This window comes from Podarcis tiliguerta (genome assembly GCF_965153285.1).
Source record: "Podarcis tiliguerta genome assembly, chromosome: 10".
NCBI classification, from domain to species: Eukaryota; Metazoa; Chordata; class Lepidosauria; order Squamata; family Lacertidae; genus Podarcis; species Podarcis tiliguerta.
In genome coordinates, this window is record NC_139543.1 from 71,496,118 (window position 1) to 71,518,842 (window position 22,725).

Genomic DNA, 22,725 nt, shown 5'->3' on the forward strand with positions numbered 1-22,725 from the left:
ATACATTAAAACACCAGTCATTAAAAACTTACCTAAACAGGGCTGCCTTCAGATGTCTTCTAAAAGTCAGGTAGTTGTTTATCTCCTTGACATCTGATGGGACAGCGTTTCACAGGGTGGGTGCCACCACCGAGAAGGCCCTCTGCCTGGTTCCCTGTAACCTCACTTCTTGCAGGGAGGGAACCGCCAGAAGGTCCTTAGCGTTGGACCTCATGACTTTTGACTCTCTAAGAATCCTGGGAACCACAGTTTTCTAAGGATGCTGAGAGTGGTAAGGGGACTGTTATTCTTCATGCCCATAGCAAACTACTGTTCCCATGGTGCTTCGGTGATGTTTCTGGCTCTGGGGTTCAGCTCCTTGAGAGCGCACACTTTTCTAGCGCTGATGCTCTTCTTTCTTTCAAAAGATTATTTTTTAAATTAAGTGTTATCCATATAACCTAAATAGCAGAACAGAACTTCCTGAGACAAAACACATGGAATCTAAACCGAGCCGAACCAAGGCTGGCTTGGGATGTTTCATTCACAAGAAGACATGAAAGAGCTGGTTGTCAGGATATTTGCAATCAAGATACAGACAGGTCAGGGGAGGTTTCTGCCTTGCCATACGGGCGATTAAGAGTGAGTTGCACACGACTTGCTGGATAAGCAGAAACACAAAACTACAGCAGAAACCACCAGAGACGCAAAGAGCAGCAAAAGCAAAAGGCTCGCTTTTATATCCAGAAAAATTCTCAACCAATTGGATGTTACTTATTCCACATTTACTGAGACACTTGTGGAAGAGACCAGTGCAAATTTTCTTTTTTTAATGTTTCCAATAAAATACAATGAAGCGCAGACAAGAGAGGTTCATTCTGTTTTTCTGTTCAAAAAATGGGTGCAGCAGGTAAGTTTTTCATGCAGTGCAATTTTCCATTATGATACCCCACCCTAAGGTGGCATCAATTTTAGACAAGGTTTTCCATCTCCAGGCAATTGACAGATGTGCAGACACAAGAAGAAAATTGCAAACATTTTGATCTATATTTTCATTCCCTCTTTACTTTGCATACAGCTTCTGTAAAGTAAGACAATATTCTTTATTCTATTCTATTAGATAATTCCCCCCTTTCTTTTAGTTGTTTTGTTTTATATTTTTGCATTAATGGATGATGAAGAATGTTTCTTTTGTTTATTTCAATTAAGTATATATATTCATTCATCCCTCTTTAAAAAAAATATTTGTTTATTAAATTTGTATACTGCCCTATACCCCCAGATCTAAAGGCGGCTCACCAAAGATGATGATAAAAAAGATGAATAAAATATGGGAATAAAATACGTTCTGCTTGAAAGCTGCTTCAAATCCTCTCCTAGCTGATCTTTCATGGGATGGAGCGAAGCAGAGAGTAGAACTGCTTTTCCTGCTGCTGCCTGACCCCCCCCTCCCCCAGGCGCCTGCCCAAGTTGGTTGGAGGGACAGGATCCTCCTGAGACTTTGTTTGCAAGAGGTTTTGAGACATGCCAGGCCCAGGTTAAGTCTCCCAGCCCCTCCCTCTTGTAAGGGTATATAGCAACCGCTTGGCTCCTAGGCCTCACTCTGCACCCGGGGACCAGCACAAAACGGGAGCATTTTAAACACAGAGGTGAGTGACTGGTGAGAAAAAGGCCCCTGTCCTTTGTCTAGTTTCACGAGGGCTGGAGCTGAGGGTTTCTTTGATTTTAAGCAGGCATTCCCTTAGAAGGGAAGAGATGTAGAGTTGGGAGGTGACCCCGAGGTCCTCTAGTCCACCCCCCGCAATGCAGGAAACCAAAGCATCCATGACAGATGGCCACCCAACATCTGCTTTAATAATAATAATAATAATAACTACTTATTATTTATACTCCGCCCATCTGGTGGGTTTCCCCAGCCACTCTGGGCGGCTTCCAACTGAATATTAAAAACAATACAGCATCAGACATTAAAAACCTCCCTAAACAGGGCCACCTACAGATGTCTTTTAAAAGTAGAATAGTTGTTTATTGCCTTGACATCTGGTGGGAGGGCGTTCCACAGGGTGGGTGCCACCACCAAGAAGGCCTTCTCCTGGTTCCCTGTAACCTCACTTCTCACAGGGAGGGAACCGCTAGAAGACCCTCAGAGCTGGACCTCAGTGTTCAGGCAGAACGATGGAGGTGGAGATGCTTCTTCAGGTCTACTGGGCTGAGGCCGTTTAGGGCTTCAAAGGTCAGCATCAGCACTTTGAATTGTGCTTGGAATCGTACTGGGAGTCAATGAAGATCTTTCAGGACCGGTGTTATGTGGTCTCGGCGGCTGCTCCCAGTCACCAGTCTAGCTGCCGCTTTCTAGATTAATTGTAGTTTCCGGGTCACCTTCAAAGGCAGCCCCACATAGAGCACATTGCAGTAGTCTAAGCGAGAGATAACTAGAGCATGCACCACTCTGGCGAGACAGTCCGCGGGCAAGTAGGGTCTCAGCCTGCGTACCAGATGGAGCTGGTAGACAGCTGCCCTGGACACAGAACTGATCTGCGCCTCCATGGACAGCTGTGAGTCCAAAATGACTCCCAGGCTGTGCACCTGGTCCTTCAGGGGCACAGTTGCCCCATTCAGGATCAGGGAGTCCCCCTCACCAGCCCGCCCCCTGTCCCCCAAAAACAGTACTTCTGTCTTGTCAGGAATCAACCTCAATCCGTTAGCTGCCATCCGTTAGCTTAAATGCATCCAAGGAAGGAGAGTCCCCAAACTTCCAAGTCCACTGTGGAACAGCTCTTGCTGTCAGAATGTTCTTCCTGATGGCTAATGGGAATTTCCTTTCTTGTAATTGGAAGCCATGGGTTCGAGTCTTCCCCTCTGGAGCTGCAGAAAACAAGCTTGCTCCATCTTCCTTGTGACAACCCTTGTTATCATTCTGAACAATTTCCCAGGAGTTTGAGGGTGGAGCGACTTTCCTCTGAGACCTGCTAGCTCAGGGGTCAGCAAACTTTTTCAGCAGGGGGCCGGTCCACTGTCCCTCAAACCTTATGGGGGGCGGGGCGGACTATATTTTGAGGGAAAAAAATGAAGGAATTCCTATGCCCCACAAATAACCCAGAGATGCATTTGAAATAAAAGCACACATTCTAATGATGTAAAAATACGCTTATTCCCGGACCGTCTGTGGGCCGGATTTAGAAGGTGATTGGGCCAGATTTGGCCCCCAAGCCTTAGTTTGCCTACGCATGTGCTAGCTGGTACCCAAAGCCTTCTGGAGTAGCCAGCCTGGCAGCCCAGCCTTGGGGTTTGCGGGACATCCTTGCCTTTCTCTGCTGTGCTTCCTCCTTCCCTCCATCTCCCTCCAGGCAAGGAAGCATCCAGGCCATGGGGACCGCGGCTTACATCATCATTGCTCTGAGCTTCCTTGGCCATTGGTCTGGCAGCCCCTCCACAGCAGGTGAGTCGGGGTCCCTCCTCGCTCCTCTGTGCCTTGGAGAATCAGTGGGCAAAGGGCCAAAGGGAAGGACCAGACTGGCCTTCAGAGGGGCACGTGGGACAAAAAATCAAAAACCCCTGAGAAACGGACCTTGAAGCCTTGGATCTGGGCCTAGAAATGGAGTGAGCCCCCAGTGAGCTTCATGGCCGAGTGGGGATCTCAACCCTAGTCTCCCAGGTCCCGATCCAACACTCTAACCATTACAGCACACTGCCTGTTTCCTGCCTGTTCCTCGTTTTGTTGACTTGGCTTAATGGGGAATTGAAAGAGCTTGAAGTAAGTAAACTGGAGCGAATCTTTGTTCATTTCTTCTGTGTTTACCCTGCTATTGTCTATGTGGGAAATATTCTTCTCATGCGGATTAATTTTTGCTGGTGACGCCTAATGGCTGTGCTGATCTTTGCACAAAGTCTTAAGAGATCAGGAAGCCTGCCAGGCCAATGGCCCATCTAGTCACAGAAACGTAGAGTTGGAAGGGATCCCCAAAGGCCATCTAGTCTAACCCCCGGCAGAGCAGTAACAGCAGCAAAAGAATCCCAGGATCCTGTATCTCTCTCTCTCTCTCTGGCCTTCACCCAACCTTCTTTCAAAAGCAGCCGAAGACTCGATAGAGGGCCCCTCTTCTCCTTGCCCGACGGACTGGCTCTTCTACGAGGGCAGCTGTTATGGATACTTCTCTGACCGGAAGTGTTGGAAAGAGGCCGAGGTGAGTCCTGAGTCGTGCCTGGATCATTCCCACCAGACCCAACACCCGGCAAGGCTCCTCTTTCCAGAGAGAGAGAGACGCTCTTGAACTGACAGCATTATTTATTTACAAAAATATACATTAAAATGGAAACAGATAAAGCATACATTAAAAGAAAAGTGGGTAAAAAGATAAAACAATCTTACAATGTCAATTTAAAAAAAACAACACAAAATTGTCCAGTAGCACCTTAGAGACCAACTGAGTTTGTTCTGGGTATAAGCTTTCGTGTGGATGCACACTTCTTCAGATACTTCTGATTTATTTCAACTGCATCAGACCAACACGGCTACCTACCTGAATCTAGAATTTTACAATGATTATTCTTAGACTGATGTAGATCTTGACTTATATATAATGAAATTATTTACAAATCTAAGATTTATATAGTAATATAGTTATACAATACAGTATCTAAGGGGGAAAAACAAAGAAAAAGAAAAGAAAAAAACAACTGACAAAAAGACAATTTAAACAATAAAAATACCTATCTGTTGTAAAGTAATACTTAATATAATTCAAACCAATTTTAGTGTTTTTTTGTACATTTCAACCTTCAATTTGGGTTGAATCCCTTTTCAATTTATTATATTGTTGACTTCCTTCTACCTCATTACGGTTTTAGCTCAAGTATTCCTATTTCCCCCCTGTATTTAATTGTTTTTCCTCATCTTGGAAAGAAGAAAAATATTTTACTATTTGCAAGATTTTTCAAGACACAGCCAAGTCTTATTGTTGGAACCTTGTTTTGTAAAGTAATTGTTAAAACGTTCCCATTCTTTTTTTACTTTGTATATTCTTTTCCTTTCTTTTGCTTTATTGTTCATGATTGCGTCCATACAACATAAACTTGAATTCATTGTTACCCACAACTCAAAGTCATAAAAAAGGAATATATATACAAATTTCCTAACAACAGATTTTCTCCATCAACATTTGACTTCCCGTCCTTTCCATCTTCCTTTCTTTTTAATCAGCTTGTTGCTTAGCTTAACTATTTATTTAACAAACAGTCTTTTCCCCCCATTGTCTGTTGATTGATTTCTTATTGCCTCTGTCATTTTTGTGATTCCTCTCCAGACTCTGTAGGTTCGCTCTTCCACTATTTGGCTTCTAAAATTCTGGCTGCTTTCACCGTGTAAAGAAAGATTCTTTTGCTTTCATTTGGAATGCTCACTGTTAGGCTTCCTAATAAATACGCCTCTGAACTGACCTCACTCTTGTCCTGCCCCGGCTTAGGAAGAGTGCCAGCAACAAGGCTCTCACCTGGCCTCCATCCTGACCAAGAAGGAGTGCTGCCGCCTCCGCAGGTACCTCTCCAGGTTTCGGCCTGACGGGGACGTCTGGATCGGGCTCCACAATATTGCCAAGGTTGGTCTCCCCGCCCCATGCGCACCCTCCAACCCCCACCTTAAGCAACCCCCACTCCCCAGAGCTTAGACCCTTCACACAATTTCATTTCGTTCTTTATTGCCTGACCTTCACCCCAAGGTCCCAGGGCAGGTTGTAGCAATAAAACACAGCATAAAACCCCCCAATTAAAAACAACAACAACATAACAACAACAACAACAATTTATTATTTATGCCCTGCCCATCTGGCTGGGTTTCCCCAGCCACTCTGGGCAGCTTCCAACAAAGTATTAAAATACAGTAGTCCATCAAACATTAAAAGCTTCCCTAAACAGGGCTGCCTTCAGATGTCTTCTAAAATTCTGATAGTTGTTGTTCTCTTTGACATCTGGTGGGAGGGCATTCCACAGGGAGGGCGCCACTACCGAGAAGGCCCTCTGCCTGGTTCCCTGTAACTTGGCTTCCCGCAGTGAGGGAACCGCCAGAAGGCCCTCGGTGCTGGACCTCAATGTCCAGGCAGAATGATGGGGGTGGAGATGCTCCTTCAGGTATACTGGACCAAGGCCCTGTAACTTGCCATTACAGTGGTACTTCGGGTTAAGTACTTAATTTGTTCCGGAGGTCCGTTCTTAACCTGAAACTGTTCTTAACCTGAAGCACCACTTTAGCTAATGGGGCCTCCCGCTGCTGCCACGCTGCCAGAGCACGATTTCTGTTCTCATCCTGAAGCAAAGTTCTTAACCCGAGGTAATATTTCTGGGTTAGCGGAGTCTGTAACCTGAAGCGTATGTAACCTGAAGCGTATGTAACCCGAGGTCCCACTGTACAGGGATGAGTTGGGCCCCCAAACCACACAACTCAAGCAGGGACCCACATGCCACCCCCTCAGCCGTTTTGATCTGCAGAATTGGCACTGCTACATACCGTATTGGCCCGAATATAAGCCGCACCCACGAATAACCCACACCTTTAAAATTCAAGGGGGGGGGAGAGAAAAAAAGACAATACCCAAATATAAGCCGCTCTCTTAAAATTCTGCAGACGCTCACACCTGTAAATGGCAAAAGTAGAAGAAAATCCTACAGCGATATCGTAAAAGCCAATTTTTGTAAGATGGTGAATTTAAGCTACACTTATCATGGTCGGAATTTGGGGGGGGAAAGTGCGGTATTCAGGCCAATACGGTAATGCCCGTTGCTCATTCAGAAAGATAAATTCACAACCGTAGTTTAAAAGATACTGGAAGCTGAAACACTAACACAGGTTGGAATTCACAGCAGCCTTCTAAGCTTCTGGGTGTAGGCTTGCCTAAAGAGGAATGTTTTATCGCAGACGCTGAAAAGAGCTCAGGGAACACGCTTGCTTGATCTCAAGACGCAGGGAGTTCCAGAGGAGAAGGCGTTGCCACGCAAAAAGATTTGAGTTCTTGAAAATGTGGAATGGGCGTTACGTGGCACCTGCAGTTGTGCCCATTCCGCCGAGCAGTCAGGTGGGCTTGTGTGGGGTAAGGATCTCTCACGGGTAAACGGGTCCCAAGTGATTGAGGACTTTATATACTAATAGTAAGGCCTTGAGCTTGCCCTGGAAGCAAACTGGCAATCAGTGCAGACTGGCTGCATGCCTTCTACACCCCTGAAGCACATTCAAAGAGCCGTCTTTCCTGCAAAGAATTCTGGGCGCTGTAGTTTGTTAAGGCCTTTCTGGGAATTGTAGCTCTGAGAGGCATTAAGGATGCTTTGAAGGCAAGAAAGTGCATCACATGTGGTTTAAAGGCCATGGTCTCCTTGTTGCTCTCCATGACCACATTTTGAGAACTTTAAAATAATGCTTCTGAGAGAGAGAGAGAGAGAGAGAGAGAGAGAGAGAGAGAGAGAGAGAAGTTGACTGTTCCCATCAGTCCAGGAGATGCTCATGTCACCTATTATTATTTGTTAAATGACCGTGAAAAGATGACTATTGTCAACATGGGTGTGCTCCAAAAGGCTCTTAGCTTCTCCCCAGCCCTTTCTATTTGCTTCCATTAATCTATGCTCTGTGCAAACTCTCTCTCCCTAGTGCGCAAACCCACACCTTTTGTTTTAAATGGGGGAGGGGGGAAGCAGTGCATGAGTGAGCAACTTGCCCCCCCCCCCGCTGCCCCAGCCTTGCTCTTCCTCTGCTTCAAGGCTGCTCCTTCCCCCTCCTCCTCATCGCTGGAGGGCAGGACCAGAGACTGACGAGTTTGCTTGCATGCTGCTTTTACACTACTATGAGATGTGCCCAGATTGGCTTACGGAAAATATAGCAAACGCTCAGAACATCGAAATAACAGAGTCCTGGAAATGCAGACATACAAAATACAGAACGTGTTGGCAAATGACAAAAGAATGAGAACAAATTGACAATGTGGCAAGAGTAGAATAAATCCAATATTACAAAATAAAAAAATAAAACCCCCCACAAAACATTTAAGTTGAGAAATACCCAAAGCAATGCACGGTCTTGCTGCACTACAAAGAGCCTGGCTTTAATATCAGCTACAAAGCCAGCTAACGGTCACCTTGTCCAGCCCTCATTCTGTTCTTCTCCCTGCCAGAAGGGCCTCTGGGATGCATCATATTCCATTCAGGAAAGAGCTGTCAGCACACTCTCTTTCCCTGGAAGTCTTTAAACAGAGGAACTATTTAGGTGTGGTTCCTGCACGTTGCAGGGGGTTGGATGGCCCTGATGACCCCTTCCAACTCTCCAATTCTGTGAGTTGCCGTTTTTGTTAGCCAAAAGCAAGAGTTGGCAGCATGGGAAGCTGCTGCTTTCTCTCGTTGCCCATCTAGCCAAGGGTCCAAGTGTGTTTATCGCAGGCTGTGACATTTTTCATTACGGATGCCATGGGGGACTCTGCTCTGAGCCCTTCTGCATGCCAGGCAAGTGCTATTTTTACTTAGTTATTGCATTTCTATTCTACCCTTTTCTCCAAGAAGCTCAAGGCACACCTGTAGTTCTCCCTTTCTTCATCTCCAAAACAACCCTGTGAGGTAGGTAGGTCCGGCTGAGAGAAGGCAGAGACCAGCTCCCAAGGCCACAGCCAATGAGCTCCTTGGTCCTCCTTAGCTCCTAGTCTGATGCTCTAACCACTACACCAGGCTGCCTCTCACTTAGTTGGGAGCCCTCTCCAGATCGAGCCTGATGCTTGTGGCTGGGAGGTCCACTACCAAGCATTACTGGGTGCTTTGGGGGAAGGTGCCCCTGCCTGAACTTTGTTCTTATGAGCCTATGGGAGCCCCTGTCCTCCTCCTCCTCCTCCTTCCACCCACCCCTCGAGGCACAAGGGACACCCCTTCCTCATTTTCTGTGTTCCCCCAGACTCCTGGAAGCACATCCTGGCAGTGGAGTGACGGGCTCATTGCCGACCACACGCAGTGGAGCACCGGGCAGCCCAATAATCATGGCAAGACTGGCGAGTGGTGCGTGGAGCTGTGGCGAACTACAGGTGAGAAGCTTGGGCAAAGGTGTGCATTGCGCTCTGTGGGCTGGGCATCCCCTCGCTCCCCTTCTTCCTCCCTGAGCCTGGCGGAACGGAGACAGGGTGCGGTGGGTCTTTGTCGCAGAAGCCAGTTGTGCACAGCGCTGACTGGCCAGTGCTTATGCTGCCACGAACACTGCCTTCCTCATAACCCAGAACCTCAGGACAGCCTGGCTGCAGCAGATGAATCAAGCCCAAGTGGGGGTGGTGGAGGGGGGTGTCCACCTAGTCCAGCACCCTTTTGGTAGAGCAGGAGACTCTTCCATCTCAACGTCGTGGATTCAATCTCCACGTTGGACAAAAAGATTCCTGCTGTTCGACAGTGGAAAGGTCTCCCTCGGAATGTGGTGGCCTCTCCTTGGAGATTTTTAGGCAGAGGTTGGCTGGCCATCTGTCATGAATGCTTTCGTTGAGATTCTTGCACTGAAGCGGGTTGGGCTGGATGCCCTTTGTGGGTGCCATCAAACCCTATCATTCTGCTTCTGCTCTTCCCAAATTTTGGCGCTAATTCCTGTCTCACCGCTTAGGTTTCAGGAAATGGAACGACGAGCTCTGCAGCCGTAAGAACAGCTATGTCTGCAAGTACGAGGCTGAGATGTCTGCTGCAGAAAACGGCTGCGAGTGAGCAGCAGAGGCGGAGGCCTCCTCTGTTCTCCGCTGCCCTGGTAGGCTTCCTTCTCTGCTGCTTGGCCTCTCCTGTGCCAGGCAGAAAAAGCTCTTCCTTTCCCCTCCTTTCCGGCCGCCACAGTGTGGCAGCAATAAAGTCTCTGAAGCAAGCAGCTTTCTCCGTGCCTGTCCTTCCACCTCACCTTGAAAGCGCATGTCAACGATTCAGTGTGTGCGCATTGCTCTGGCACAGAAAATTGTGGGTGCCCAGCCCCTTCAAGGGGAATTGGGTGGGTGCTCTGGCACCTATGCCAGACAGGTGTGCATTGCGCTCTGCTGGCAGGGAATACACACTCTATGCCACACTCTAACCACACTGGCTCTCTTGGATTTGTGACCAATGCTTTTTTATTTCTTCAAAATCCCATCTGAAAGATCTTTTTCTGTCCTGCCTTCCCCCAAACCCACATCCTTTCTGCTTTGCATCTTTAAACTGGATCACTGCTTTGTGCAGCAGCTGTCCAGAGGTGAGCAGAGGATTGCAGTGCCACCCCCCTCCTCCTGCCTTTTGCTGAAACAACCAAACCATGGAATGATTTGTTAGAGGGGTTTTTTCTTCTGGTGGCAGATGACAGAACCACGAGACCACGAGACCGGTGTAAAGCACTCAAACAAAGGTTTTATTACAGCTATACAAAAACAACAAACACAAAGCACGTGGGTGTTCTCTCTAGGGCAGGCAAAATTCAAACTGCAACTTCTTTTCTTTTATGCACATCACCAGCTGTGTCTAATCAGCCTAGAAAACCACACCCAGAACTCACAGAAAAGGTTCTTAAAGTTACAGTCATCTTTTCTGTTTCTTTGCAGAATGACTCCTAACATAACTGGGGTGTTTAAAACTGTAGAATTTGATAATCAGGAAACTGCAGTGCAGGCACCAGCAGGAAGCAAAGCAGGATAGTGTATAAATGCCTTGATACCTTTATTTATTGCATTTCTACGTGGGTGGTGCTGTGGGTTAAACCACAGAGCCTAGGACTTGCCAATCAGAAGGTCAGCGGTTCAAATCCCTGCGACGGGGTGAGCTCCCCTTGCTCGGTCCCTGCTCCCAGTTTGAAAGCACATCAAAGTGCAAGTAGATAAATAGGTACCACTCCGGCGGGAAGGTAAACGGCGTTTCTGTGCACTGCTCTGGTTCACCAGAAGTGGCTTAGTCATGCTCACTACGTGACCCAGAAGCTGTACGCCGGCTCCCTCGGCCAGTAAAGCGAGATGAAAGCCGCAACCCCAGAGTTGGTCACGACTGGACCTAACGGTCAGGGGTCCCTTTACCATGTTGCTCAAAGTGGTGACAATGATTCTCCCTTTCCACCCTTAACCCACACAACAGCCTTATGAAATAGACTTAAGCTGAGGGGCAGTGACTGGCTCAAGGGACTTCCTTTGCTGCTGTGTTTCAAGCGGGGCTTTAAAACTCTGTGTCCAAGCAGGGTTTATTGTCCTGGCTCTTTCCTCCGGGGAAACCCTCATTTTACCGCTGAATTGGTGGGAACAATTGCCTCCAATTCAGTGGTAAAATGCAGATTTTGCCCGGGAAAGAGCTGGGAGAGAAACAAAACTGTTTGGACCTGGAGCTTTCAAGCACGCACCTGTGGCTGGAAAATGAGGTTTGGCTGCATCTACAGGGAGCACCATGGCTTCAGAAATCCCTTTCATCTGGTGCAGGTAGGCCTGCCTTAGCCAATAGAGCAATGCAGCACCCTGGGAACAGCCTGGATCTGCAGCTCAAATAACAGAAGCAGATCACAGCAGGCCTGGCTCAGCCTATAGAGCAGGCACGTGCAAAGTCCGGACTAATCTGGTCCGCCGGTTGGTTTAATCTGGGCCCTGTTGCAGTTTATTTCCTGGGGTAAAAGCCCCCAAAAGCATGACAACTTCAATCCTAAAAAAGGCTCAGCAACTTTGGTCAGCCCTCATGCATGCTCACTGCATCAAATCTGGCCCTTTTCGAAGAAAGTTTGCAATAGAGCCTTGCAGCTTCCAGGGAACAGCCTGGATTTGCAGCTCAAATAAAAGAAGCAGATCACAGCAGGAGACACAAATAATTCACCTTACAGCCTCCCAAACATGATTCAGGAGAGCTATTGCTTTGAAAAGCAGCACACCAACACTCACCTGTTTATCCATTCATTCGTGGTTTTATTCATTTTGAGAACTTTGATTTTTTTATTTTGTTAAAAAGTGTCACCAACAAGCTGTTTGCAGCATTAAGCCCCCATTTGGATGCAACTTCATATTCAGGTTGAGAAACTCCGAGGAAATGGTGATGAGGCAATGAGTTGAATTTTGCACACGTGATCCATTATGGGCGCAGTTAGAAGAAGAAGAAAATCAAATGGGGAGAAGATGCATTTAGTTTGTTACCAGCAAAGGACAGGTCATGGGCTCTGAGATCTGGCAGGGGCAGCTCACCCACCATGCCCACCCCTGGCATTGCCACCCGAGCCTGGCAGTCCTTATCAGCCCTCGGCTGAGCTAGGGTCCACTTCCAATTGGCTCCCGGGTGGCGCCGGAACTTGCCTTTGCAGCGGCTTCAGCGACCTGGACTCAATCTGTGGTGGGGCTGTGCGAATCGTGATCCACGGCCTGCGAATCGAGACCCACGGCCTGTAAATCTGCCCATGCCAAGCTGGGGCCCTTGTCCTCAGATGCAATCTTCCCAACCGCATGGACGTTAGGCCCCAGATTGGGCCCCGGGAGGGAGTCGAGTTGCCCAGTCCCGTGGGCCTTGTTCCAGGAGCCATGTCCGATATAACGGGACTGGGACCCCCTCCTTTGGGCCACCGTGTGGGATGGGAGTTGGCTCTGGGGGTGGACCAGGAAATGGGAAGAGTCTGGGGGGTGGTGCTGGGGGGTGGCGAAGGTCTGGTTGTGGGGTAGACCACAGGAGGCGTCTGAGGGGTGGTCTCGGGGGGTAGCAAAGGTCTGGTCGTGTACCAGGATGCTGGAGGAGTCTGGGGGGTAGTGTTGGGGGGTGGCCATGGTCTGGTGGTGGGCCGGACCACAGGTGGGGTCTGGGGGGTGGTGTTGGGGGGTGGCCATGGTCTGGTGGTGGGCCGGACCACAGGAGGAGTCTGGGGGGTGGTGTTGGGGGGTGGCCATGGTCTGGTGGTGGGCCAGACCACAGGAGGAGTCTGGGGGGTGGTGTTGGGAGGTGGCCATGGTCTGGTGGTGGGCCAGACCACAGGAGGAGTCTGGGGGGTAGTGTTGGGGGGTGGCCATGGTCTGGTGGTGGGCCAGACCACAGGAGGGGTCTGGGGCATGGCCTTGGGGGGTGGCCAAGGTCTGGTGGTGGGCCAGACCACAGGAGGAGTCTGAGGGGTGGTGTTGGGGGGTGGCCATGGTCTGGTGGTGGGCCAGACCACAGGAGGGGTCTGGGGCATGGCCTTGGGGGGTGGCCAAGGTCTGGTGGTGGGCCAGACCACAGGAGGAGTCTGGGGGGTGGTGTTGGGGGGTGGCCATGGTCTGGTGGTGGGCCAGACCACAGGAGGGGTCTGGGGAGTGGCCTTGGGGGGTGGCCAAGGTCTGGTGGTGGGCCAGACCACAGGAGGGGTCTGGGGAGTGGCCTTGGGGGGTGGCCATGGTCTGGTGGTGGGCCAGACCACAGGAGGAGTCTGGGGGATGGTGTTGGGAGGTGGCCATGGTCTGGTGGTGGGCCAGACCACAGGAGGGGTCTGGGGAATGGCCTTGAGGGGTGGCCAAGGTCTGGTGGTGGGCCAGACCACAGGAGGGATCTGAGGGCTGGTGTTGGGGGGTGGCCATGGCCTGGGATATGGAACATTCCCATTTTGTCGCATTTGGAGCTGTGGCCTTGGAGGGGGGCGTGTCAGTCGCATAAGCTGGGGCTGTGCCATTGGCGGTGGGTGGTTGGGTAGTGAAAGGTCCTCATTGGTCGTCTTCCTGATCCAGTCGCGGTAGAACTGTGTGGACGTGTAGACCCCCGGCCTTTTTCCCTGGCCGCAGACAGACGGTCCCCAGCTGGCGATTCCAACCACCCAGTAGCGTTCAGACCTCTGCTCCCGGCACATGAGGGGGCCGCCTCTGTCGCCCTGCAAGTGGGAGAGAAAGGCTCCTGTGAGGATTTGGTCTCTGAGGGGCCTTCTCCTTCTCTCATGGCTGCTGCCTGAGATGCTGGAGGAAGAATCACAGAGAAGTTTCGCATGTTCAGAGCAAGGGCTCTGCTGCTCCAGGAGCACCAGAGAGTTTTGCCCCCAAGCCAAACCCATAGCCTTGATTTTGTTGTGGCTTCACCACCTTGCAAGAAGCTACGCCTCCTTCCAAGGTTCCAGCGCAGATGTTCTCCTCGAGGATCCTATTGGACCACCAGTCCGGGCTGCTGCATGTCGCCATGGGGATGAGGTCAACAGTACCCTCCTGCAGGATGTCGGGAAATTTTCTCGCTGATAGAAGAAAGGGAAAGTGGGGGGAGGGGGAGGCTCAGTTCAGATTTCACTCCCCACCCCACCTGCACCCCCAGGACTAAAGGAGAGAGGCATGAAGGCATGTGCAGCAGAATCACCCCCCTAAAACTTAGTTGATGGACTGGGGGTGAGATCAGAGACAAGGGTACGCCAGGCTGCAGAGTAGGGTGAATTCCTGGTTTCTGGGGGCCCTTAATGGTAAAGGGGACCCCTGACCATTAGGTCCAGTCGTAACTGACTCCGGGGTTGCTGCGCTCATCTCGCTTTATTGGCCGAGGGAGCCGGCGTGCAGCTTCCGGGTCATATGGCCAGCATGACTAAGCTGCTTCTGGCGAACCAGAGCAGTGCACGGAAATGCCGTTTACCTTCCCGCCGGAGCGGTACCTATTTATCTACTTGCGCTTTGACGTGCTTTCGAACTGCTAGGTTGGCAGGAGCTGGGACTGAGCAACGGGAGCTCACCCCATTGCGGGGATTCGAACCGCCGGCCTTCTGATCGGCAAGTCCTAGGCTCTGTGGTTTAACCCACAGCACCACCTGTGTCGCCTGGGGGCCCTTAGAGACCCCCAAACTCTCCGTTTCCTCCTGAAACCACATCCTTCCCTCCCTATCTCTCCATCTGTCCTAGAACTGCATACACTGAGCGACAGCAGCGTTGGACAGGAGTTTCCACCAGCCCTACCCAGAAATTGAAACTCAATCTTCTGCGTGCAAAGCCATCATTACTGAGCTGAGTTCTGGGGGCAAGCATCTATGTCTGGAGGAGGCGATCTGTGCAGAAGCCGTGAAGTGGAATGGCTCTCAAAACCAACCATCTCTATTCCTTTCTGCCCTGTGAAACATGCACACACCTGCCTCACCCCTAAGACTCAGGGCTTCTGATGTACACAGCCCAACCGTAACTACCAACTTGGAATCCTAGAGTGGGAAGGGACCCTAAGGGTCATCCAGCCCAACTCCACCAGCCTTACCCAGAGATTGAAACTCAATCTCCTGCATGCAAAGCCATCATTACTGAGCTGAGTTTTGGGGGCAAGCATCTATGTCTGGAGAAGGTGATCTGCCCAGAAGCCGAGAAATGGAATGGCTCTCCAAACAAACACAGCCCAACCGTAACTACCAACTTAGAATCCTAGAGTGGGAAGGGACTCTAAGGGTCATCCAGCACAACCCCCTACAATGCAGGAATAGAAAATTCCACCCTGACTACCATTGCTATTATGTTTCTTTGGCGAAACTGATCGGCAGGGAAAGTGTAGTCTGCAAATTTACTTTAGGCACACAGCCAGGCCGCTCCTTCTGGGGGCCTGGTTTCCCTGCAGATCTCACTTTTCGGGTCTATAATTCCAAAACCGCTGACATAGCAGTGCTTGAGCAAGGAAACCACCACGCTGTCATCCGGCAAGCAGGCTGGTTGAATATAGTCCGTGCAGTTGACCGGCTCGTTCAGCTCCACCAAGGAAATGTCGTTGTGCACTTTTCTGTAGGTATCGTTCAAGAAGTGCTCAAAGAGTTCGTGATTCACCAGCCTCTTGATCCAGCGCCTCTGGGCATCGGGGCCAGGGTTGGAGATGCGGTTGGCGCCAATCGACAGGCTCATATTTGGTATTTCTCTGCAACAAAGAATACGCACAGAGTGGGGACTGTGTTCCAGGTGGATTTGGAAAACCAGATGCAAACAACTTGCTCATTGGTGGTCCCTCATCAAACTGGGGCAACATTATTAGTGGAGCAATGAAGAGTTGCTTTGCTGAAGGGGTGGAGGGAAATCTTTGGAAATTACATTTGGGGTGTTGGTTTTGGTTCCTATCATGTTTCTAATCTTCTCCGTGTCATTTTTTTTAAAAGTCCTCGTAAAAATTCATCATCATTTTAGTGTAAATTGCTCTTAATATACACATTTTTGCAGAGCAATTTGCCCCCAAACCAATTGTTTGTGTACATTGTTTTCATGAAATATTGCATAAATATTGCATTTTAAGGGGGATTTACCCCAATGCATGCATTCTTAAACACATTTCTATTCATTACTCATTGTTCTTCTTTTTTTTTAGTGTAATAAATTTGACTATTCATCTACCTCTGCTGTTTTCGTTAAACTCTGGAGCAGCAAATTCTGGAGCAAAATTTCACAAAAGAACTCCAGAAAGGCTTGTCCGGTTTGCAGATCTGTGGGCCTGTGTGCAAACTGAAAACTTCAGTAACACTACATAGTCGAAAGAACCTATAGGATGAGTCCCGGAAACATGAATGAAACAGAAGGGGGCCAGCTTAGTCCCAGTGTCTTTTTTTCAAGTTTTGCAGGAGCACTGCTGGACCAGGCCTGTCCAACTTTAAGTAGGTTTTGATCTGCTATCCAGTATCAAAAACTGGCAGTGATCAACCACCCTCCGAAGTCATTTAAGTTTATGAAACAAGCAAGCAAGCAAACAAAGAAACAAACAAATGGATCTCTATTTCACAAATATAGTAGTTATGTTTTGATATTATCATGACAGAGCCAAATAGTTACAGTGGTACCTCGGGTTAAGAACTTAATTCATTCTGGAGGTCCGTTCTTAATCTGAAACTGGTCTTAACCTGAGGTACCACTTTACCTAATGGAGTCTCCCACTGCCGCATGATTTCTGTTCTCATCCTGAAGCAAAGTTCTTAACCCAAGGTACTATTTCTGGGTTAGTGGAGACTGTAACCTGAAGCGTCTGTAATCTGAAGTGTCTGTAACCCAAAGTACCACTGTACTAGATGGACAAGTAACTAAACAAGTGAGAAAAGTCTAACTATATTTTTATATGAGTTTTCAGAGTTCTGAGGAGACACAAGGATTCAAGCCCTTTCTCTCTGAGGAGACTATCACAGGGCTTCTCTCTCTCCCTCCCCCAAAGCACAGAGCGGGTGGTGGGGAAGGAAAGCAAGCTGGCTTTGGAGGAAGAAGGCTCGGCTGGAGGAGGAGGAGGAGGAGGAGGAGGAGGAGGGGGAGAATCTTAGGCTTGCATGAGACTGGCGGCAGAGAAAAGATTTTGGCTGGCTCTGAGTTTTGACGCCCTGCGATGCTGACAGCAGCCACCCCTTTGAAGGCAGAAGGTGGGACTCTGCTCCCATGAGATGCCCCCACCCTGGGTGCCAGGTTTGCAGACCCCCTGACAACACTCCTTGAGAACCCTTTGCTTACTTTGCTTTCTGAAAACAGTGGGCTGCGCTGAGGACCCATCGAGGGCTGATCAGGGAGCCTCCACAGAAACTGAAGTATCCCCTAAAAGTTTTTATTTGGAAGCTGACCATCCAGGGCCACGTTCCGGGGGAAGCGTTGCTGCTGCCGACAACCCGGAGGAGGTTATGGCTGCCCGCCATGGGACGCCTTCCGCAGACTCCACTGGAAAGCAAGAAACAGATTGCCATCTACAGAGGATCATAGCCATTGCATATATACCACCTCCCCCCACTTTGCCCCTCCTCCTGGCCATCTTGGGAAGAGAGGGATGAAACTGGAGGTGTCCAGCTGCACTTCTGGATGCCTCCCAAATGCCCATCACTCCCAGGGAGGAGGGAACTTTTTCCAGGCCAGGGGCCACATTGTCTTCTGAGGGCCACATCTCAGTGGTGGGTGGGGCCAGAGGCAAAAATGGACTGTTCAGCAAATCCAAATTAGTAAGCTATTTTCTACCCCTCTCTCCCACCCTCCCCTCTGTCCTCTTTCTAGAAAAGAAATATTTCTTTTTTTCTGTCCAATTGAGTGGTCCCCCATTCCGCTTCCTTGTGTGACCCAGATGGATTCTAGTATTCTGAGAGAGGGGGGAACATGCCCTCTGAGAACAGACTCTGTCTTTACATCCTAGTTTTGACCCACCACAATGAAGGGGAGTGAGAGCAGCCATGGGGTCAGTTGTGCCTCCCTCCTTTTCAAGACCACATCCAGGAGTTGGTGGGTGGGATTCCCTCTCCTGCCTCCTTGCCATGTCTGGCCTCTCTCCCCACTTACTCGCAGTTGCTTTCCTTGCCATGGGTGGGGCGGAAAGCAGCAAGGGCCAGAACAGGGAGGAGCCACCACTCCATCCTTCTGCCGGCTCCAGGTGTTGTTGCTTCCTCCATGTTTTCCTGGAATCCATGACATCACAAAATGGAAGATCTGTCAGATCAGCAGGTGGAGAGTCTGACATCATCACAAGTTCTCTTCTCTTCTCTTCTCTTCTCTTCTCTTCTCTTCTCTTCTCTTTGGCACCATGCTCAAAAGCCTATATTCTGGAGTCAAGTTGTGTGTGCAAAGGGCTCCTTTCTGTTCCATGTGCCCCTTTCTCCCTGCATTACTTGTGCACACTCAAACTGTATACAACAGCGGACCCTCCCAGGGACCCTATTTTCCAGGGATAGTCCTGTATTTACGGGATCTGACCCAGGTTCTGATTTGATCCTGGAATGTCCCGCTTTTCTTAGGATGTCCCTATTTTCATCAGAGAAATGTTGGAAGGTAAGGAGTTATGTGACCCCCCCGGGGCAAGGAGATAAGTAACTATACAACTTTTTGAAGACATATCTCTGATTTTTCCATCATGTGACTCAAGCGAGAGTCAAAATGGGACATCCTGGAATCCAATAAGAAACTGGAATGAGGTTGAGGGGTATGCGCTGTAAGAACAGGATGCAGGACCAGATGGGCCTCATCCAGCCGCCAAAACAAGTGTGCATTCGGCTCTATTGGCAAACCACAGCTGGGCACAGAAGGGGGACTAATCAAGGCTAAATTTCCAGATTAAGAATAAATTTCCAGAAAACTTGGTTGCCATCTGTCACTGATGCTTTAGCTGAGATCCCTGCATTGCAGGGGGTTGGACTAGATGACCGATGGGAATCCCTTCCAATTCCACCGCTCTATGATTCTGTTGCCCAGTGCCAATGTGACTTAGGCCCATTAATTTCAGTAGCTTTCCTCTGAGTAGGACTAGCACCGGGGGGGGGGGGGGGGAGACAGCAGTCCTTCTTACATTTGTGCTGTATGGGAACCTTGGTTTCCAGGAAGAGACATGTGTAGATGGATGGTTTTCTTAGATCACAGAGCGGGAGATTTAAATGTCACACCCCCTAACTGGGTGTAGACGCTAAGGGTTTGCAAAAAAAGTTGAAAGAGAAACCTCGCTGCAATTGCATCAGATATTTTAAACCACTCAAAGAAAAGGGACAGAAAGAACAAATGGCATAAAATTCAACCTCCAACTTCTGTTTTTAATTTTATTATATCTTAGTTCCATCATTACTGGATTATGGTCTGATATCGTTTTCGGGAGGATCTCAATTTTACTTCTAAAAGGTATTAGATTGTTTGAAGTCCAGATTGCATCCATACGACAGGCTGATTTTTAAGCATATGAATAGAAGGTATATTGTCTGTCCTTTATATGTTTCTCTCTCCTTTCTCTCTTGGGAGATTCCCTTTCCCTCTCTCTCCGTTCTGTCTAGATCCAGAGTTATTACTCCGTTGAAGTATCCCGTAATGATCATACTATCATTACTGTATTCTAATAGCTAATCTTCAAGTTTTTTTTTGAAGAAGTTTTTTTATTTCCATTTGGTGCGTATACCCCCAACCAAGATTATTTTGTCCTCTACTTTTTGTCAATTGTATTCCTAACATTCTTCCTTCATTATCTTTAAATAGGATTTTTGCATCTATCTTTTGATTTATGTATATAACTATTGCTCTCTTTTTGGAAGCATCTGATGCTATATATTCTGTTCCTAATTTATTATTTTACAAAACTTCGTCATGTTTCTTTGCTATATGTGTTTCCTGGAGACAAATGGCGTCCCAATATTTCTTTCTTACAATATGCTAGGTTTGGTGCCTTTTCACCTTATTGCTTAAACCATTGATGTTCCACGATATAATGTTCAAGCTGCCCAGGAGGATTCTCCTGTGTGGGTGTCTGAAGGCCCTGCTCCTTCCTGCCACTTACCATCTGGCCCGGGGCGGGGCCTGAAGCCTCACAAGGACTGCTGCTGCGCTCTGCTGCCCAGGAGGATTCTCCTGTGTGGGTGTCTGAGGGCCCTGCTCCTTCCTGCCACTTACCATCTGGCCCGGGGCGGGGCCTGAAGCCTCACAAGGACTGCTGCTGCGCTCTGCTGCCCAGGAGGATTCTCCTGTGTGAGTGTCTGAGGGCCCTGCTCCTCCCTGCCACTTACCATCTGGCCCGGGGCGGGGCCTGAAGCCTCACAAGGACTGCTGCTGCGCTCTGCTGCCCAGGAGGATTCTCCTGTGTGGGTGTCTGAAGGCCCTGCTCCTTCCTGCCACTTACCATCTGGCCCGGGGCGGGGCCTGAAGCCTCACAAGGACTGCTGCTGCGCTCTGCTGCCCAGGAGGATTCTCCTGTGTGGGTGTCTGAGGGCCCTGCTCCTTCCTGCCACTTACCATCTGGCCCGGGGCGGGGCCTGAAGCCTCACAAGGACTGCTGCTGCGCTCTGCTGCCCAGGAGGATTCTCCTGTGTGAGTGTCTGAGGGCCCTGCTCCTTCCTGCCACTTACCACCTGGCCCGGGGCGGGGCCTGAAGCCTCACAAGGACTGCTGCTGCGCTCTGCTGCCCAGGAGGATTCTCCTGTGTGGGTGTCTGAAGGCCCTGCTCCTTCCTGCCATTTACCACCTGGCCTGGGGCGGGGCCTGAAGCCTCACAGGGACTGCTGCGCTCTGCTGCCCAGGAGGATTCTCCTGTGTGGGTGTCTGAAGGCCCTGCTCCTTCCTGCCATTTGCCATCTGGCCCGGGGCGGGGCCTGAAGCCTCACAAGGACTGCTGCTGCGCTCTGCTGCCCAGGAGGATTCTCCTGTGTGGGTGTCTGAGGGCCCTGCTCCTTCCTGCCACTCACCATCTGGCCCGGGGCGGGGCCTGACAGGCCTCACAGGGACGATTGCTGTCACTGCTGCTGCGGCCCAGGGGGTTCCAGAGTGGCGCAGAGCTTTTTTTAAAATGTTTTAAATTTTTCCTTGTCCTTTTTATTTAATTTTTTTTGTATGTGCGGGGACGTGGATGGGGGTGGGATGGATGTTTAGTTGGGAATTTGTTTGTTTTTAACGGATTTGTAATTTTTATAGTTTTTTATTTGTATTGTTTTTTGCTTTCTGGGGTCTTTTGTTTTTGTATTTATTGTTTTAAGGTCTTATTTTGTTCTTAAGGGGAGGGGTCAGGGCTGCCGGGGAGTGGGTCCCAGCCAACAAAATGGCTGGGGCATGTTCCACAGAGGGGGATGCGCTGGGACAACCGATCTGAGTGATCACGGGTAGGAGGAGGAGTTACGCTAAGACCAGACCTTGTCATTACAGAGGAGGCAGGTTTAGTCGTTGTCTGAGGACTATCCCTGCCTCCGGGTCTGGTCCTGACCGGACGGATACTAGAATCAGCAAGGGATACCCACATGACCTGAAGGTGCTGCTGTGCAATGCCAGGTCAATGATTCATAAAACTACTGCAATCCATGACTTGATCATGGATGGAGGATTTGACCTGGCATGTGTAACAGAGACTTGGTTGGATGAAGCAGATGGGCCTGTTCTTGCCGCTGCTTGTCCACCAGGTTTCTCTTACGCACAGCAACCCAGGCCTTGTGGGCGGGGAGGGGGGGTTGCAGTGATTTTTAGGAAGTCATTAGCTTGCACCAGGCGTCCTGTTGGGAAGACCCAGTTTTCTGAGTGCATGTTCTGGAAGTTGGGCAATAGGGGCAGTACAGGATTCCTTCTGGTGTACCGACCTCCCCGCTGCACCAAGGATTCCCTGCCCGAGCTGCTTCAGGTCGTGGCGGATGTCCTCCTGGAGACACCTAGTTTGGTTGTCCTAGGGGATTTTAATATCCATGCCGACACGACCTTACAAGGGGCCGCTCGGGACTTCGTGGAAAGTATGGCCTCCATGGGGCTGTCCCTGAATAAGTTTGGCCCAACCCATAGCCGCGGACATGCCTTGGACCTGGTGTTTACCTCAATGGATGTTGGTGATCTGACACTAAGTAAAAGCGAAACAAAAGAAGTGCCATGGTCAGATCACTTCCTGGTGCAACTTGACTTCTCCGCGACCCTTCCCCTCTGCAGGGAGGTGGGACCGATTCGGATGGTCCGCCCCCGCCACTTAATGGATCCTAATGGTTTCCAGAGAGTGGTAGGGGATGCTTTATCCCATGTTGATGGCCTTTCAGTTGATTCCCTGGTGGCCCGCTGGAATGTGGAGTTAACCAGGGCTATTGACTGTTTGGCTCCGAAGCGCCCTCTCCGATTGCATGGAGCCCGGACAGCCCCGTGGTTTTCCACGGATCTGAGGGCAATGAAACAATCGCTGAGACGGCCAGAGCGCCGGTGGCGGAGGACCCATTCTGAAGCTGACCGGACACAGGTTAGAGCTCAATGTCGAGCCTACCAAGTGGCAGTAGCGACGGCGAAGAAGACTTTCTTCACCGCCTCTATTGCATCTGCAGAAAACAGCAGCAGGAGACTTTTTCAGGTGGTCCGCAATCTAGCGGAACCACCTGCTACATCGGGGCCCAGTACGGGCCACATGATCTCCTGCAATGATTTTGCAAAGTTTTTTGCAGATAAAGTCGCTCAGATTCGG

General features: G+C 49.7%; 2 protein-coding genes across 5 annotated transcripts; one reads left to right on the forward strand and one right to left on the reverse strand.

Moving 5' to 3' along the window:
• The first annotated feature begins 1,551 nt into the window (after window positions 1–1,551).
• LOC310659233 (C-type lectin BpLec-like) lies at window positions 1,552–9,824 on the forward strand. 2 transcript variants are annotated; one of them, XM_083402488.1, is made up of 6 exons: window positions 1,552–1,628; window positions 3,327–3,418; window positions 4,051–4,163; window positions 5,442–5,573; window positions 8,894–9,020; window positions 9,581–9,824. In XM_083402488.1, exons 2-6 carry the CDS (start codon window positions 3,346–3,348, stop codon window positions 9,676–9,678), a joined length of 543 nt encoding a protein of 180 aa, XP_083258614.1. In that variant the 5' UTR covers window positions 1,552–1,628; window positions 3,327–3,345; the 3' UTR covers window positions 9,679–9,824. The 2 variants fall into 2 exon arrangements, with proteins under 2 accessions (XP_083258614.1, XP_083258615.1); XM_083402489.1 differs by having other exon boundaries at window positions 4,054–4,163.
• Window positions 9,825–11,840: 2,016 nt separating this feature from the next.
• LOC310659056 (uncharacterized protein) lies at window positions 11,841–18,240 on the reverse strand. Of its 3 annotated transcripts, none has more exons than XM_083401985.1 (5): window positions 18,123–18,240; window positions 17,316–17,516; window positions 15,473–15,756; window positions 13,977–14,122; window positions 11,841–13,771 (listed from the first exon to the last, which is right to left on the reverse strand). In XM_083401985.1, exons 1-5 carry the CDS (start codon window positions 18,230–18,232, stop codon window positions 12,182–12,184), a joined length of 2,331 nt encoding a protein of 776 aa, XP_083258111.1. In that variant the 5' UTR covers window positions 18,233–18,240; the 3' UTR covers window positions 11,841–12,181. The 3 variants fall into 3 exon arrangements, with proteins under 3 accessions (XP_083258111.1, XP_083258112.1, XP_083258113.1); XM_083401986.1 differs by having other exon boundaries at window positions 17,991–18,233; XM_083401987.1 differs by lacking the exon at window positions 17,316–17,516.
• Window positions 18,241–22,725: the final 4,485 nt, after the last annotated feature.